Source organism: Carcharhinus amblyrhynchos, chromosome 13 (genome assembly GCF_965287045.1).
Source record: "Carcharhinus amblyrhynchos chromosome 13, sCarAmb.v2.hapA, whole genome shotgun sequence".
In the NCBI taxonomy this organism is placed as follows: domain Eukaryota; kingdom Metazoa; phylum Chordata; class Chondrichthyes; order Carcharhiniformes; family Carcharhinidae; genus Carcharhinus; species Carcharhinus amblyrhynchos.
In genome coordinates this window covers 10,903,423-10,918,569 of record NC_137336.1, presented here as the reverse complement: position 1 = coordinate 10,918,569, position 15,147 = coordinate 10,903,423, and the positions used below count along the sequence as shown (strand labels likewise).

Here is a 15,147-nt window from a genome sequence, read left to right as displayed (position 1 = left end):
TTGGCAAGTGCGAGGTGGTCCACTTTGGTAGGAATAATGGTAGGAAGGATTATTACTTACGTGGAGAAAAACTGCAGCAGGCGACGGTACAGAGGGACCTCCGGGTCCTTGTGCATGAGTCGCAAAAACCCAGCTTGCAGGTGCAGCAGGTGGTCAGGAAGGCGAATGGGGTGCTGGCCTTCATATCGAGGGGGATTGAATATAAAAGTAGGGAGGTCTTGCTGCGGCTATATAGGACATTGGTGAGGCCGCAGCTGGAGTACTGTGTGCAGTTTTGGGCGCCGTACTTACGCAAGGATATTTTGGCCTTGGAGGGAGTGCAGAGGAGGTTTACTAGGCTGATGCCGGAGTTGAGGGGGTTGAGCTATGAGGAGAGGCTGAATAAACTAGGCTTGTACTCGTTAGAGTTTAGAAGAATGAGGGGAGATCTCATTGAGATGTATAAGATGATGAATGGGATGGATAGGATAGAGGTGGAGAGACTCCTCCCGCTCAGAAAGGATAGTAGGACTAGGGGGCACAGCCTCAAGATAAAGGTTTAGAACAGAGTTGAGGAGGAACTTCTTCACTCAAAGGGTGGTGAATCTCTGGAATTCTCTGCCCGTTGAAGTGGTGGAGGCTACCTCGCTAAATATTTTTAAGACGCGGGTTGATGGGTTTTTGATAAGAGAGGGGATTAAGGGTTATGGGGAGAGGGCGGGAATGTGGAACTGAGCCACGACAGATCAGCCATGATCTTATTGAATGGCGGGGCAGGCTCGAAGGGCCAGATGGCCTACTCCTGCTCCTATTTCTTATGTTCTTATGAATCAAGGGTTATTGTGAGCGTGTGGGTAAGTGGAGCTGAGTGCATGAAAATATCAGCCATGATCTTACTGAATGGCAGAGCAGGCTTGAGGGGCCAAATGGCCTACTCCTGCTCCTAGTTCTTACGTTGTGATGATATTGTGATAAAGGTGTTGTATAATTATAAGTTGTTATTAAAGGCACTACATGAATGCATGTTGTTGTTGCTGCTTGTTCAGATCTCAGGGAACACCTGCACAGTCCGTGGGCACCCAGCTCACCTGCTCCAAGGGAGGGCGGGGCCTCCGGACGCGTGCTCGGCAGGTGGGGCGAGGCTGGGCTGCGCATGCTCCGATAGAAGGGATAAGGCGAGGTTGAGCTGCGCGCATGCTCCAATAGACGGAGGTGGGGCGGGGCCGTGGGCAGGTGGGGCGAGGCTGGCCTGCGCGCATGCTCGGGTGGAAGGAGGCGGGGGCGAGGCTGAGCTGCGCATGCTCAGCTGGAGGGGGCGACGGGTCGATCCTGCGCATGCGCCCTTGCCGCCGGCGGCTCGGCTGTCAAAACCTGAGGCGGATGTTTTTAACGGACACGCGGCGGGAAAGAAAAACGGATCGGGACCCTTCGCTTCGGTTCATCGAAAATGTCCCATTGGAGGTGGAGGCAAAAAAGCTGAGGTGAAGTGGTGCCGCCTTTAGTTGAAGGAGCGAGAAAAGACCGTTTTTCGCTACTTGAGGGAAGAGATCAGCGGCGGTTGGACGCGTGCTCGAGGATGAAGCGGGCGTCTCGCGCGGGGCCGCCGCCGCCACCCTTGCTCCTCGCCGCCTACTCCGCCGCCTACTTGTTGCTGCTGCTGCTCTTACTGTTGCCCGCCGGGGGCCGGGCCCAGACCGAGCCGCCGGATGATGACAGCGTCAACGACGAGCTGGTGGACGCCGTGGTGAAGGTGTCGTACGTGGATCGGGTCAGTGGGCAGCGGGTCCCGGTGCCGGGCCGGGGCGAGGACGGTCGCTACAGCCGGGACTCCCCCAAGGAAAGTGTGGAAAGCGGCACCGTGCTGGTGCCCGCCTGGGTGCCCGGCACCCAACGTAACCTACAGGGCTGCGACCCCCGCACCCGCTTCGCCGTGCCGCCCGACACCCGCCGCTGGATCGCGCTGCTGAACCGGGGCAACTGCACCTTCAAACAGAAGATCCTGCGGGCTGTCGCGCACAAGGCGTCGGCTGTGGTCATTTATCACAACGTGACGGACGAGAAGCCGAAGACCATGACCCACAAAGGTAAAGCAAAGGGCGGGCGGAATCAGGGGAGGGTGTGTGTGTGTGGGGAGAGTGGATGGTGCCTGCACCCAGCATCTGATCAACACGGATGAGGGACTGAACCAGCAGAGAGGGAATACTCCAGCTGGGAGAGCGGAGATAACAACATAGCAAAGAGGGGGAATTGATCCCAGGGGAGAGGGAACTGGTCCAGTAGGGAGATTTAACTGGTCGGGAGCATGAATGAGATGGATTAAACCATTTGACTGGGAGGTTTTTTTTACTTATTCGGTTGCCCTTAGCCCTTATTATGTGAGGCAATTTTAGAAGGCGTTTAAGAGTCAAAACACATTGCTTGGGTGTGGAGTCACATGTAGACCAGCTGCAGTTAAGGGTGGCAGATCTCTGTCTCTTCAGGACGTAAGTGAACCAGATGGGCTTTTACAACACTTGACAATGGTTCCAATGTAAAACTTTTAATTCCAGATTTTTGTTGAGTTCAGATCCCACCATCTGTCATAGTGGGATTCGATCCTCGGTTCCCAGAGCATTATCCTGGGTCTTTGGCTTACTAGGCCGATAACAATAGCACTACGTCATTGCCTTTTCTTAAGCCAGCAGCTAGGAAGATGAAAAAAGGAACTAAACCAACAGAGTGGAAATAATTCAATCATGAGATTGGCATATTACCACACAAGAGAAAGTGGTAATAAAGTAGCAACAAAAGAAGGAGGAGCAATAAACGCAGAAGGATGGGAGTTAAAAAGCAAATCAAAATTATTGTTTTATTTGTGTGCACAGTGCAGAGCTTCATGTTGCCTATTAAACTATGAGAATGGAATTCATATCATCTGAGAAAAGAAATGTTTCAAATGTTGAAAATCTGACAAGAAAATACTGTAAACCCAGCCAGGGCTCATTGAAAAAGAAGAAAAGAAAGTTGCTTTAATATTTCAAATAGAGAACCTCTCTTATTACCCTTGCACGAGCCCTTGTTGCATTTCCGTTTTGTAACACAGCGGCCCTGTCCGTTGGTTGCTTTATGATGTGGTTCTATTGCTCATGTTGATTTTTGGTGTGTGTGTGTTAGTGTTAATGCTCGTAAAGGCAATTCAGTGAGCCGATGTGATTCCTTTTTAAATTAATGTTCTCCAAAACCTTGGAGGTAATTTATATTTGGCTCCAGCTGCTAGACTGACATTAGTTTGTTTTTGCCCTGTTTGTTTTAAATTGAGATACTGTTTAAGGTGATGATTATATTAATGATTTAGAATCATAACGATGAGGGAACTAAATGTAATATATCCAAATTTGCAAATGATACAAAGCTGGGTGGGAGACTGAGCTGTGAAGAGGATACAAAGATGCTTCAGTGTGTTTTGGACAAGTTAACAAATGGGTGGACAAATGCATGCCAGATGCAGTATAATATGAATAAATGTAAGGTTATCTGTTTTCGTAGTAAAAACAGGAAGACAGGTTATTAACTGGCTATAGATTGAGAGAGAGGAATGTACGAGACCTGGGTGTCCTGGTGCACCAGTCACTGCGAGTAAGTATGCAAGCGCAGTAGGCAAATGATATGTTGGCCTTCATTCCGAGAGGATTTGAACGCAGGAGCAAGGATGGCTTGCTGTTATATAGGGCCTTGGTGCAGCAGTTTTGGTCTCCTTATCTGAGGAAGGATGTTTTTGCTATGGGGAGACTGCAGTGAAGGCTTACGAGACTGGTTCCTGGAAAGCAGGACTGATGTGTGAGGAGGGGAGTTGGTGAGGATTATATTTGCTGGAGATTAGAAGAATGAGGGAGCAATCTCATAGAAACCTGTAAAATTCTAACAGGACTAGACAGACTAGATGTAAGAAGGATGTTTCCAATGGTGTGGCTTCTGATAGATATGGGGTAAGCCATTTAGGGCTGAGATGAAGAGAAATTTCTTCACCCAGAGTGTTGAATCTGTGGATTTCATTACGACAGAAAGCCGTTGAAGCCAAAACACTGTGTAATTTCAAGAAAAAATTGTATGTCACTCTTGGGGCTAAAGGGATGGAGGGATATGAGGAGGGAAGCAGGAAAAGGTCACTGACAGGGACAATCAGCTATCGTAAGTGACACAGCAAGCGCGAATGGCCTAATCGTGCCCCTATTTTCTATATTTCCATGAAACCGCTAAGGACTTTAAGACAGGGCGTAACTAAGATTGAGAGAATGAGTGCAAGAGGTTAACTAATCTACAAAGATTAAATACATGCTCAACTTCTTAAAATAAATTATCAAATGTTTTTGCATTGCTACAAAGCTGAAACCCCCATTTGCAGTATCAAGATTGTATTGTAACTACTGTTAGTGTAATCTGATGCAAAAAGTGTAATGTGTTGCAACGTTTCTGCTTGTTCTTTGTTGTTGTTGATGTTTGAGGTTAGTGTTAGTTTCTTGTGGTACCAATGTCATATTTCACTATTCAGGACTAGATTGCCCACAGCCTGTGCACCTGTTGTACCCAAAATGTTTACAACTGTTCATTGGAAGACCTGATACCATATTATGATGTTCTGTTGGAGAAAGTGTAACTTCTTTCAAAGATTTGATAACAGCCCTGGAATAAGTCTACCTGTATTAATAAACCAGCAAACGTCATCAAAATACAATGGGCACCATGGCTCAGTTGGTAGCACTCTCTCCTCTGAATGGAGGTTTGAGAGTTCGAGTCCTGCTTGTGAGAGAGTTGAGCACAAATGTAAATCCAGGCTAATAGCCCATGCAGTATGGAGGGAGCATGCCCTATTGGAGGTGCTGATGAAACGTTAACTGAGATCCATTTACTCTCCCGAGATGACATTAAAAATATGCTACTTTGAAGAAGACCAGTGGAATTCCTTCTGGACTAGATCAATATTTATCTGGTTTTCCAAAAACAGAGATTTATTAAACTTGTTATTGCATTTCCTAATTCCAATTGACTATAGTTCAAAAGGTACTTTCTTGGCTGTAAACACTTTAGAACATCTTGAGGACAGGACAGATGCTATAGAAATGCAAGTCTTTTTATGGTTATCACACGTTACATTTCTTTCTGAAAATAATATTTTGGGCTGTAATATGAGCAAGACATAACGTGGTGAGTATATTGTGCTTTGGAGGATCAGATGACTTTGGACCTGTGGTTCCTAAAGCTTTCCACCATTGGCATCCTGCCTGGAATTGCTGTAGGTTTCTTGACAGAGATTGATCGATATGATCAGTCAACAACGGTGTTTCTGTTGTACCATGTGATTATCTGAATCGTCAAAGACAAACTAGATGTATCCGAGTCTTTTTTTACTAGTAATTCCTATGTTCCAAAGGCACTATCTTTCCAAGAAAGACAAGCATTGGCCAAATTGCTACATATAAATTATAGCTAGAACCAGATAGTGGGTGGGCAAATTGTGTGTCATGGCCTGCACTGAAGCTGCAAACTATTCACTGTGAATAAAATGGATCCTGATGGCTGTGAGCTATCTAATTTCCATTCTGATTTAGTAACCATGTCTAACCTGTCTTTAAGAATATGTGACCTGATCCACAATGGCAGTGTCAATAGAATTGTATGAATTATATGGCATTTTGTTAAAGGTAAAACATATGGTGTTAATGGTATTAGTGTGATGTTTGTTTTTCAAGCTTATCACTGATTTATTTACAAGTCTGCAGAACTTGGTGGTGACAGAAGACAACCTCTGTTTAGTAAAAAATAAACCTGTTATCACTGATGATCTGCTGGCAAAGTGCCATCCATATGATTGTGAAAATTAACCTCCCATGTCACGATTGTATTTCATGCACTCCACTTATAAATAAATCTTAATGTATGAATTGCACCGAGGGATGTGTAGCATTTGGAATGACTTTCAGAAACCATTGTCCTTTCATTAGATCAGAAAGAGGAATACATTGATAGTATTTCTGTCAGTCCAGTTGGGAGGAAATGCTTTTGGCACAGTTGCATTGAATGTGCTTCTGGGTAGCACTGCTTATCAACATTACAGAGGAAGGTAATTTATGTGTATTTTGTATGTGACAGTGTTAGGAATCTCTAATATGCAGTGACAATAGAAAGACTACACACACAAATAATGAAACACTGTACCTTCCTTATCCATATCTATGCTAAGTTCTGTGTTATCTTTACATTTTTGAACATTTATCAAGTGTTAACTGGCTTCTTAATTGATGTCACAGTCATACCAGCTCAGATGTTTGAACTGGATATTAGGTTTACTGCAGTTGTCCTGCTTTTACCGAACTACCTGGGTTTGATTGGAGGCTGGAGTGAACGGGAAAATATATCGTCCTGAGGAACAGCAAGATTAAGAACCATTATTTGGGTTTTTATTCTGTGGAGCCCATTTTAATTAAGAAGTTGTTTCACATAAATTTCTCCCTAAGTTTAGTTTCCATGCAATTATGAAATGCAAATCTGACACACTTTATGTATTTATACGTTAAATCTAGTCTGCAAATATCATTGACAATACCCACAGGAAACATTATCTATGTGAACTTTTTATCCTTGCAAGTAAATGTTCGTGACTGGAGTTAACTTAGCATTCTGGCATGTTTTGACTGGAAACTAAATGCCATTATTTGTTACAGCCCCAAAATGGTTTTCTGAAAGAGAGCCTGCAGTATATGTAAGCTGCAACAACCCTGTATTGTTGAAACCATCACAGAAAGTAGGAGTAGACCATTTGGTCCTTTGAGCATGCTCTGCCATTCAATATGTTTGTGTCTTTTTATTGCCCTGTTTGCGAACACAAGTACTCACTCACCTGAAGAGGGAGCTCAAAGCTCTGTGCTGCCAAATAAACCTGTTGGACTTAAACCTGGTGTTGTGAGACTTCTTACCATTCAGTGTGATCATGGGTGATCCTCTATCTCAATGCCATATTCCTGCTTTCTCCTCATACCCTTGGTACCATTTAAAATGTACCAAAAGTATTGTAGGAATTCAGCCTATGCCAGTTTTCCATCACCAAGTACCCTTTATTGCCTATCAAAGAGAAAGGGCTGCACTTATGGCTTACAGCTAGTCTGTACCTCCGGACCTACAACTCCAATCTCGGGTGAGCAACAGCTTTATAAGCCCCTACTGTCTCCTTCTCATTGACCAAGCTGCTCAATAAGGAGGCTTGTATCCCACAAAGATCTAGGGAGATCAATCATTGTTCCCCATCATAACATCCCTCCTCCCTTAGGTTCGAGTCTCCCCCAACATCCCCACTGCAAGAAGGCACTTACCACTGCTTAGCGATCGGTCTGAGATCCATTGAAGGCTGAGGTGGGTCGGGCAGCGTAAACCAAATAGGGGACCTGCCCTCCACACTGGAAGCCTCAGATGAACCTGCATCTGAGGAGATATAGGTGTCAGACCTTCTCAAAGGTCAATCCACAGAAAGCGACTGGCCCAGATGGGGTACCCGGGCAAGCACTTAGAGCTGCGTGGATCAGCTGGCCGAGGCATTCGCAGACACCTTTAACCTCACTTCACAACAAGCTGAGGACACTATCTGCTTCAAGAAGATGACCATTATCCCAGCACTAAAGAAAAGCCAAACAATGTCCCTTAATGATTATCATCCAGTGGCTCTGACATCCATCGTTATGAAGTGCTTCAAAAAGTTAGTCATGGCACAAATCAATTCCATCCGTTCGAAATCAGTTCGCCTACCACTGCAGCCAGTCCACAACAGATGCCATCTCCTTGGTCCTGCACTCAACCCTGGAACACCTAGATAACAAAGACACCTATGTCAGACTTCTATTTATTGACTATAGCTCAGCCTTCAGCACCCTTATTCCTCTGAAACTCACCTCCAAACTCCATAGCCTGGGCCTCAAGTCTCCTTCTGCGACTGGATCCTGAACTTCCTAGCCCACGACCACAATCAGTAAGGATAGGCATCAATACCTCTTCCACAATCATCCTCAACACCGGTGCCCCGCTGAGCTGTGTCCACAGCCCCCTACTATATTCCTTGTAAACCTATGACTGTGTGGCCAAATTCTCTCCAACTAAATTTTCAGATTTGCTGATGACGCTACCATAGTGGATCGGATCTCAGACAATGACAAAACAGAGCACAGGAATGAGATAGAGTCTGAAACTCGTGAGACAACAATAATTTCTCCCTCTGTCAACGAAATGATGGAGATAGTCATTGATTTCAGGAAGCGTAGTGGAGAACGTGCCCCTGTCTAATCAATAGGGATAAATTAGAAATGGTCGAGAGCTTCAAGTTTTTAAGTGTCCAGATCGTCAACAACCTGTCCTGGTCCCTCCATGCCAACACAATAATTAAGAAAGCCTACAGACGCCTCTACTTAATCAGAAGATGAAGAAAATTTAACGTGAGCTACGGCTCTCACCAATTTACAGATGCACCATAGAAAGCATTCTTTCTGGTTGTATCACAGTTTGGCATGGCTCCTGCTCTGCCCAAGACTTCAAGAAACTACAAAAGATCGTGAATGTAGCCCAATTCATCATGCAAACCAGCCTCCCATCTATTGACTCTGTCTACACTTCCATCTGCCTCAGAAAAACAGCCAGCATAATTAAGGACCCCATGCATCCCAGACATTCTGTTTTCCACCTTCTTCCATCGGGAAGAAGGTACAAAAGCCCAAGGTCACGTACCAGCTGACTTGAGAGCAGCTCCTTCCCTGCTGCCATCAGACTTTTGAATGGACTACGTCGCATCAAATTGATCTTTCTCTACACCCTTGCTATGACTGTAACACTACATTCTGCACTCTCTCCCTTCTCTTGAACTTCATCTGTATAGTGCACAAAAGAATACTTCTTGCTGTACTGATTCATGGAACAATAATAAATCAAATTAAAATCTTCGTTTCTGGAAGGATTTGCTGTGTTATCGATTGTGGGTTTCTTCAGCCCAGGGGCGTGATTGTTCAGCCTCCATTTCCAAATCCCTACCTTCTCTAACCAAAGAGGCTCACATGGAGTCAGTTAGAGCTGGCACATCTATGGTCAGTAGTGAGCATTGCTCAGGCATTGATTCCCTGGCTCTGAGATAGTTCAAGTGTTTCTTTTAAGATTTTACCCTGAACTTTGACCTTGTAAGATACTGGCCCCATTTCTTACATCATGATAGCAGGGACTTGATTGGGATCATCCTTGAAGTTTCTCTCATGAGCAAGATCACCCGTTGCATAAGTCCTTTCTATCCTTGCCGAATCATAGTTTCTTTAGTTTCCTTGTTGGGGACTCCACCCTTCCCACCAAGTTTAAGAATAGTAGGCTTAATCTGGTCAATGCCATCATCCCATCAACAGTGGGGCAATACTTGTTCTGTGAGGTGTGGTCCTATAATTGAACAAAGATTCTGCCATTTTGGTCTCCATGGATGTTGCCAGTTTTTTCCTCATGCCATTTTTGATGGTTTGAACCACCCATTCTGCCAACCCATTTGACACTGTGTGATATGGTACTTTTTCAGATGTTTCAGATACCATTAGAGAGCACAAAGTTCTGGAAATTGCTGCTAGAAAAGTCGATGTCGTTATTGAAAACCAGGGGCAGGATTTTCTGACCGCATACACCCCAAGATCGGAAATTTCTGCCCAAAGTCAACGGTCCTTTAATTGGTCCACCAAATTTTCAGTCTTGCCCGCTATGATTCTTGTGACAAGGCAGGAGCTGAAATTTTACCTCTAGATTTCCGGCATTCCATGAGTACTGAATTTTGGTCATAATTTCTCAATCCAAGCCTGAGGTCGTGGATCCCATGTGGTATTCCTCCAGCCATTTCGAGTGTACATCTATCATGATTACAAAACATGGAACCCATAAAGGACCCTGCAAAGTCCACATGTACACACACCTGTGGCCTGCCAGGCCACTCCCAAGAGTGCAGAGAAGCTGAAGGAGGAAGTTTTTGATTTTCTTGACATAAGTCATCTGGCTTCACCAAGTCTAATGTCAGATCCAAGACTGGGCCACCAGACTGAACTCCGAGCCAGCATTTTCATTTTTAATACTCCAAGGGTGACCATTATGTCATTGGACGTTGGACATTGTCCTGGTTACGGAACAAATGCTCAGGGACCCCAAAGAATGATCCCATCCTTGACATTAAGTTCACCTTCCTTAATAAGGGTTTCATTTCTTCAGAGGGGTGGTCCTTGGACTCCTCTGTGTAGGATCATGTGCCTTATTTTAAATAAAGTTTGATCTTTTTAAGTCCAGCCTTAATCTGCCTTGCAGATACTGGCAAAGTCTCCAAAAAATTTAGAGTCTTCGCAACTTTTTCCAGTGCTGGTAAAGGAGCCAGGCTTGTGAGCAAAGGGAGGCAACTCAGTTCATCAGCATTGGCTACCCAGATTTCAGGGCGGTGTTCTACAAGATGGTTATAGGTCGCCAATAACAAGACCCAGCGCTCTATCAAGCAGAGGTGATAGGGGAATTGCCTTTATGATGATACTGTGCCTTTAAGAAATGTGTTTTAGTCATGTTTCTGTGCTGAATGCTTTTTACTAGCCCCTTCCATTTTATTGGAGCTGTTTTGTCTGGATCTAGAAGCACTATATTGTACTGCAGCAATATAATTGATCTTAATTGCAATATTTTTGATCTGAATTAATTCAGGGTGCTGTTGATTTGTGCTTTTCCCTGAGATATTACAGACTGCAGCTTGATTTGGATAATTGACAAATAGGGTCATGTGACTGGGTGCAACTAGACTTTCACAGCTTAGTAAGAGGTCTCAACACCAGGTTAAAGTCCTGAGCAAGGAGCAGTGCCCCAAAAGCTTGTGATTCCAAATAAACTTGTTAGTCTTTAACATGGGGTTATGAGACTTCTTACTGTGCCCACCCCAGTTCAGCACCAGCATCTTCACAGCTCAAAACAGTCTAGTTTGGGATATTTTAGAGAGGAGTTGCTTTCTCTGTATCTCTTGTTCTGTCTGAAGTGAAGACTGGAATCTACCAAGAAATAAGCCTTTTCTGTCTGCGATTCTACTGTTTGGGGGTGGAGCTTTCTTTGTAAGTTGCTGCATTAGAATGAGAAAGTAGGGGGTCTTCCTGGATAACTTCAGAAGTGTTAAAAGGCTGGAAATAGCATCATAGAGGTTTACAGCTTAGAAACAGGTCCTTTAGCCTAATTGTCCATGCCGCCCTTTTTTGTTTAAACCCCTAAGCTAATCCCAATTTCCCGCATTTGGCCCATATTCCTCTGTACCCATCTTACCCATGTAACTGTCTAAATGCTTTTTAAAAGACAAAATTGTACCCGCCTCCACTACTACATCTGGCAAGTTGGTCCAGACACTCACCGCCCTCTGTGTGAAAAGTATTGCCCCTCCGGACGCTTCTGTATCTCTTCCCTCTCACCTTAAAGCTACGCCCTCTTGTTTTAGACTCCCCTACCTTTGGGAAAAGATATATTGACGATCAAGCTGATCTCTCATTATTTATAAGATCACTCCTCGGCCTTCTACGCTCCAGAGGGAAAAAAGTCCCAGTCTATCCAGCATCTCCTTTATAATTCAAACCATCAAATCCGGGTAGCGCCCTAGTAAATCTTTTCTGCATTTTTTCTCATTTAATAATATCCTTCCTATAATAGGGTGACCAGAACTGTAAACAAGTTTGACCTTGCTAATGTATTATACAACTTCAAGACATCCTAACTCCTGTATTCAATGTTCTGACTGATGAAACAAAGCATGTTGAATGCCGCCTTCGCCACTTTCTCCACCTGTGACTCCATTTGCAAGGCGCTATGAACATGTACCCTTAGATCTCTTTGTTCTAGAACTCTCCCCAATGCCCTACCGTTAACTGAGTAATTCCTGCGCTGGTTCAGTCTACCAAAATGCGTTTATCACCTGGCATTTATCTAAATTAAACTCCATCTGCCATTCCTCAGTCCACTGGCCCAATTGATCAAGATCTTGTTGCATTTGGAGACAACTTTCTTCACTGTCCACTATGCCACCAATCTTGGTATCATCTGCAAACTTACTAACCGTGCCTCCTATATTCTCATCCAAATCATTAATATAAATGACAAAAAAAAGAGCTAGCACTGATCCCTGAGGCACAACGCTGGTCACAGGCCTCCAGTTTGGAAAAACAATCTTCAGCAACCACCCTCTGGCTTCTGGCAAGAAGCCAATTTTGTATCCATTTAGATACCTCACCCTGGATCCTGAGATTTAACCTTATGCAACAACCTACCATGCAGTACCTAGTACTAAACCTAGTACTTATGTAAGCATCTTCGGTTTGCCCTGCTAACTGGTTCTAAAGAAGGGATTCATGTCAGTGGGGGATACTGCTAAATTGGAACAATAGCAATTCTGTTAAGAATTATACTTTGTCATGTTTTAAGTATTTTAATTGGTAAAAATTATGCTAATTCTTTTTGTTACATTTTAACTGTGTCAAAGTTTGTTTTTTGGAAAAAACCTCCTAGTGGGTCACTGGAATAATACCTCAATAATAATCCAATGCTCGCCCTAATGCCAAAATCAAATGTAAAAGTTAGGGTCCAGGCTAACTTCATAAGGTACCTTGGAGTTTCTGATCTGGTCCTTAATACCTTGTCCTCTTTGAAAAGGCCCAATAAGGTTTATGGTCTGTAACTATATAAAAAATTCTACCATAGACACATTGGAACTTTTTCACACCAGACACAATAGCCAACCTTTCTTTCGCAATCTGAGAATACCTCTGCTCTGCGTCTAAAGGGGTCCCAGAAGCATACATGATAGGCTTCTCCATCCCATCTTTCTAGCAATGTGCCTGGACCATTTCTGGTATTTTTATAGCAAGCTACACAAGGGAGCCAGCATGGAATCGAAGTTTGGGTAATCGCAGGAAGGATTTCAACTCAATGGCATTCCTTGGAGTTGATGCTTCTTTGGCCTTTACATTATCTTCTTATGGACGTAACCTCTTCCCATATACTCAGTAGCCTAAATAAGTTATTTCAGCCATTTGGACGCGTTTCTCCCTCTTCAGGCAAACCCCCACTCTAAAAAAAGTCTTTGCAAGACTTTGTCTCAAACAGTGATGTGATGGAGTACAGGAAAGAGATTGGGAATCTGGTGAAATGGTGTAACAACAACAACAATAATCTCACCCTCAATTTCAGTAAAATGAAGAAGGTAGTCATCAACTTCAGGAAGCGTAGTGAAGGACGTGCCTCTGTTTCATCAATGGTGAAGTGGAAATGGTTGAGAGCTTCAAGTTCTGAGATGTCCAGATCTCCAACAACCTGGCCTGGTCCCTCTACACTAACGCTATAGTTAAGAGAGCCCACCAGGGGGCTAAGGAAATTTGGCATGTCTGCTATGATGCACCAATTTTTACAGATGCACCATAGAAAGCATCCTTTCCGGATGTCATAGCTTGGTATGGTTCTTGCTCTGACCAAGACCTCAGGAAACTACAAAGAGTTGTGAACGTAGCCTGGCCCATCATGCAAACCAGCTTCCTATCTATTAACTTCATCTACACTTCCCACTGCCTCAGAAAAGCAGCCAGCATAATCAAGGACCCCACACACCCCACTTATATTCTCTTCTCCCTTCTTTTGTTGGGGAAAAGATACAAAAATCTGAGAACATGGACAAATTGACTCAAGAACAACAACTTCCCTGCTACCATCAGACTTTTGAATGGACTTACCATATATTAAGCTGATCTTTCTTTACACCCTATCTGTAACTCCAACACTGCATTCTGCACCCTCTCCTTTCCTTCTCCCATATGTACTCTATGAATGGTGTGTTTTGTCTGTGTACCGCACAAGAAACAATACTTTTCACTGTATCCCTATACATGTGGCAGTAATAAATCAAAAGGTGAACTGCATCAATTCACCAAGGTTCCTTCGGAATCTTCCAAATCCGAGATAACCATTGCCTAGCAGGATCAAACCGCAGATGCTTGGAACACCACCTTTAAAGTCATTCACCATTCTGACTTGGATCTATTTTGCCATTCCTTCAGTTGCTGCATCAGAATTCTTGAACTCCCCTCCTAACAGCGCTGAAGAAGTTTGAGAAGGAGGCTCACTACCATTTTCTTGAGGACAAATAGAGATAAATGCTGGCTCAGCCCATATATTGTGAAAGAATGAATGAAAAATCAATGCATGTAGAAGAAATGTGCCATGCATTTTTACATGTTGTGATTTTCAAATAGCTAAATAAATAATTTCAAGACTGTACATGGCCTCAACTCCTCTAAAGCGCTTCCCTTCACGGCCTACAACCTCGTCGTCCTCTAACTGTGAATAATCCATTTCTACTCTAGGGGATTTTTACATCAACTTCATTGCAGTATTAATATCAGCAGACTTGTGATACTGAATAAATATTTCCAGGATCCAACAGGACACTCTTTCAGTCCATTTCTGCCCCATTTAACTGATTTCTTTCTATTTCAGCTCCATTTTTTTCAGCATTTTCCAGCTTTTTTCAGCTTTGTAATTGGCTGAATGTTTTATTGCACATAAAAGATAACTGACAGCTCTTAAATTGAGAAGCTGATTCTAGTAGTCAAGTGTTTATTAGTCATTATTACAGTGGCCTGATAGGACATTTGGGTCAATATGTACAAGGGAACAATAAACCTACTTTGACTTAACTTTATGTTTACAGTACTGTGTTGAAATTAAATGTAAACACGTGCAAAAGCTAATGTTATTTATAACCAATGTAATCTTATTTGGTGTTTTGCATAATTAAATAGAAAAGACACATTCTCGTTTTTTTTCATTTACATCTCTCAATTTTGTGCAAGTTGCTTCCAACGTGTTGCGTACTTGGGAGACTATTCTCAGGATCATCGACTTGCTGGGACTATTTGTTGAAGCTAGGAACCCGGTGGTGAGTAAATCATCACATGACTCCCCAAAACTTGCCCACAGTACACAAGGCACAAGTCAGGAATGTGTTGGAATGCTGTCCACTTGGTACAGCTCCAACAACACTCAAGCTTGACACATCCAGGAAAAAGCCCCCTTCCACAAAACATTCAATCCCTACACCAGGAACGCATAATAGCAGCAGTCTGTACCACCTACAAG

The 15,147-nt window shown here is 43.6% G+C and overlaps 1 protein-coding gene across 3 annotated transcripts in view; it reads left to right on the top strand.

The window, feature by feature from the left end:
• Positions 1-1,297: 1,297 nt before the first annotated feature.
• The window catches only part of LOC145351707 (E3 ubiquitin-protein ligase RNF130-like), a 184,888-nt gene continuing 171,038 nt past the window's right edge, over positions 1,298-15,147 (top strand). For 2 of the 3 annotated variants that reach the window (XM_080201282.1, XM_080201281.1), the window contains exon 1: positions 1,299-2,063. In XM_080201282.1, the coding sequence (XP_080057408.1) occupies positions 1,556-2,063 (508 nt within the window). In that variant the 5' untranslated portion in view covers positions 1,299-1,555. Of the gene's footprint in view, positions 2,064-15,147 lie in introns of all 3 variants that reach the window. The other variant, XM_080201283.1, reaches the window with a different exon arrangement.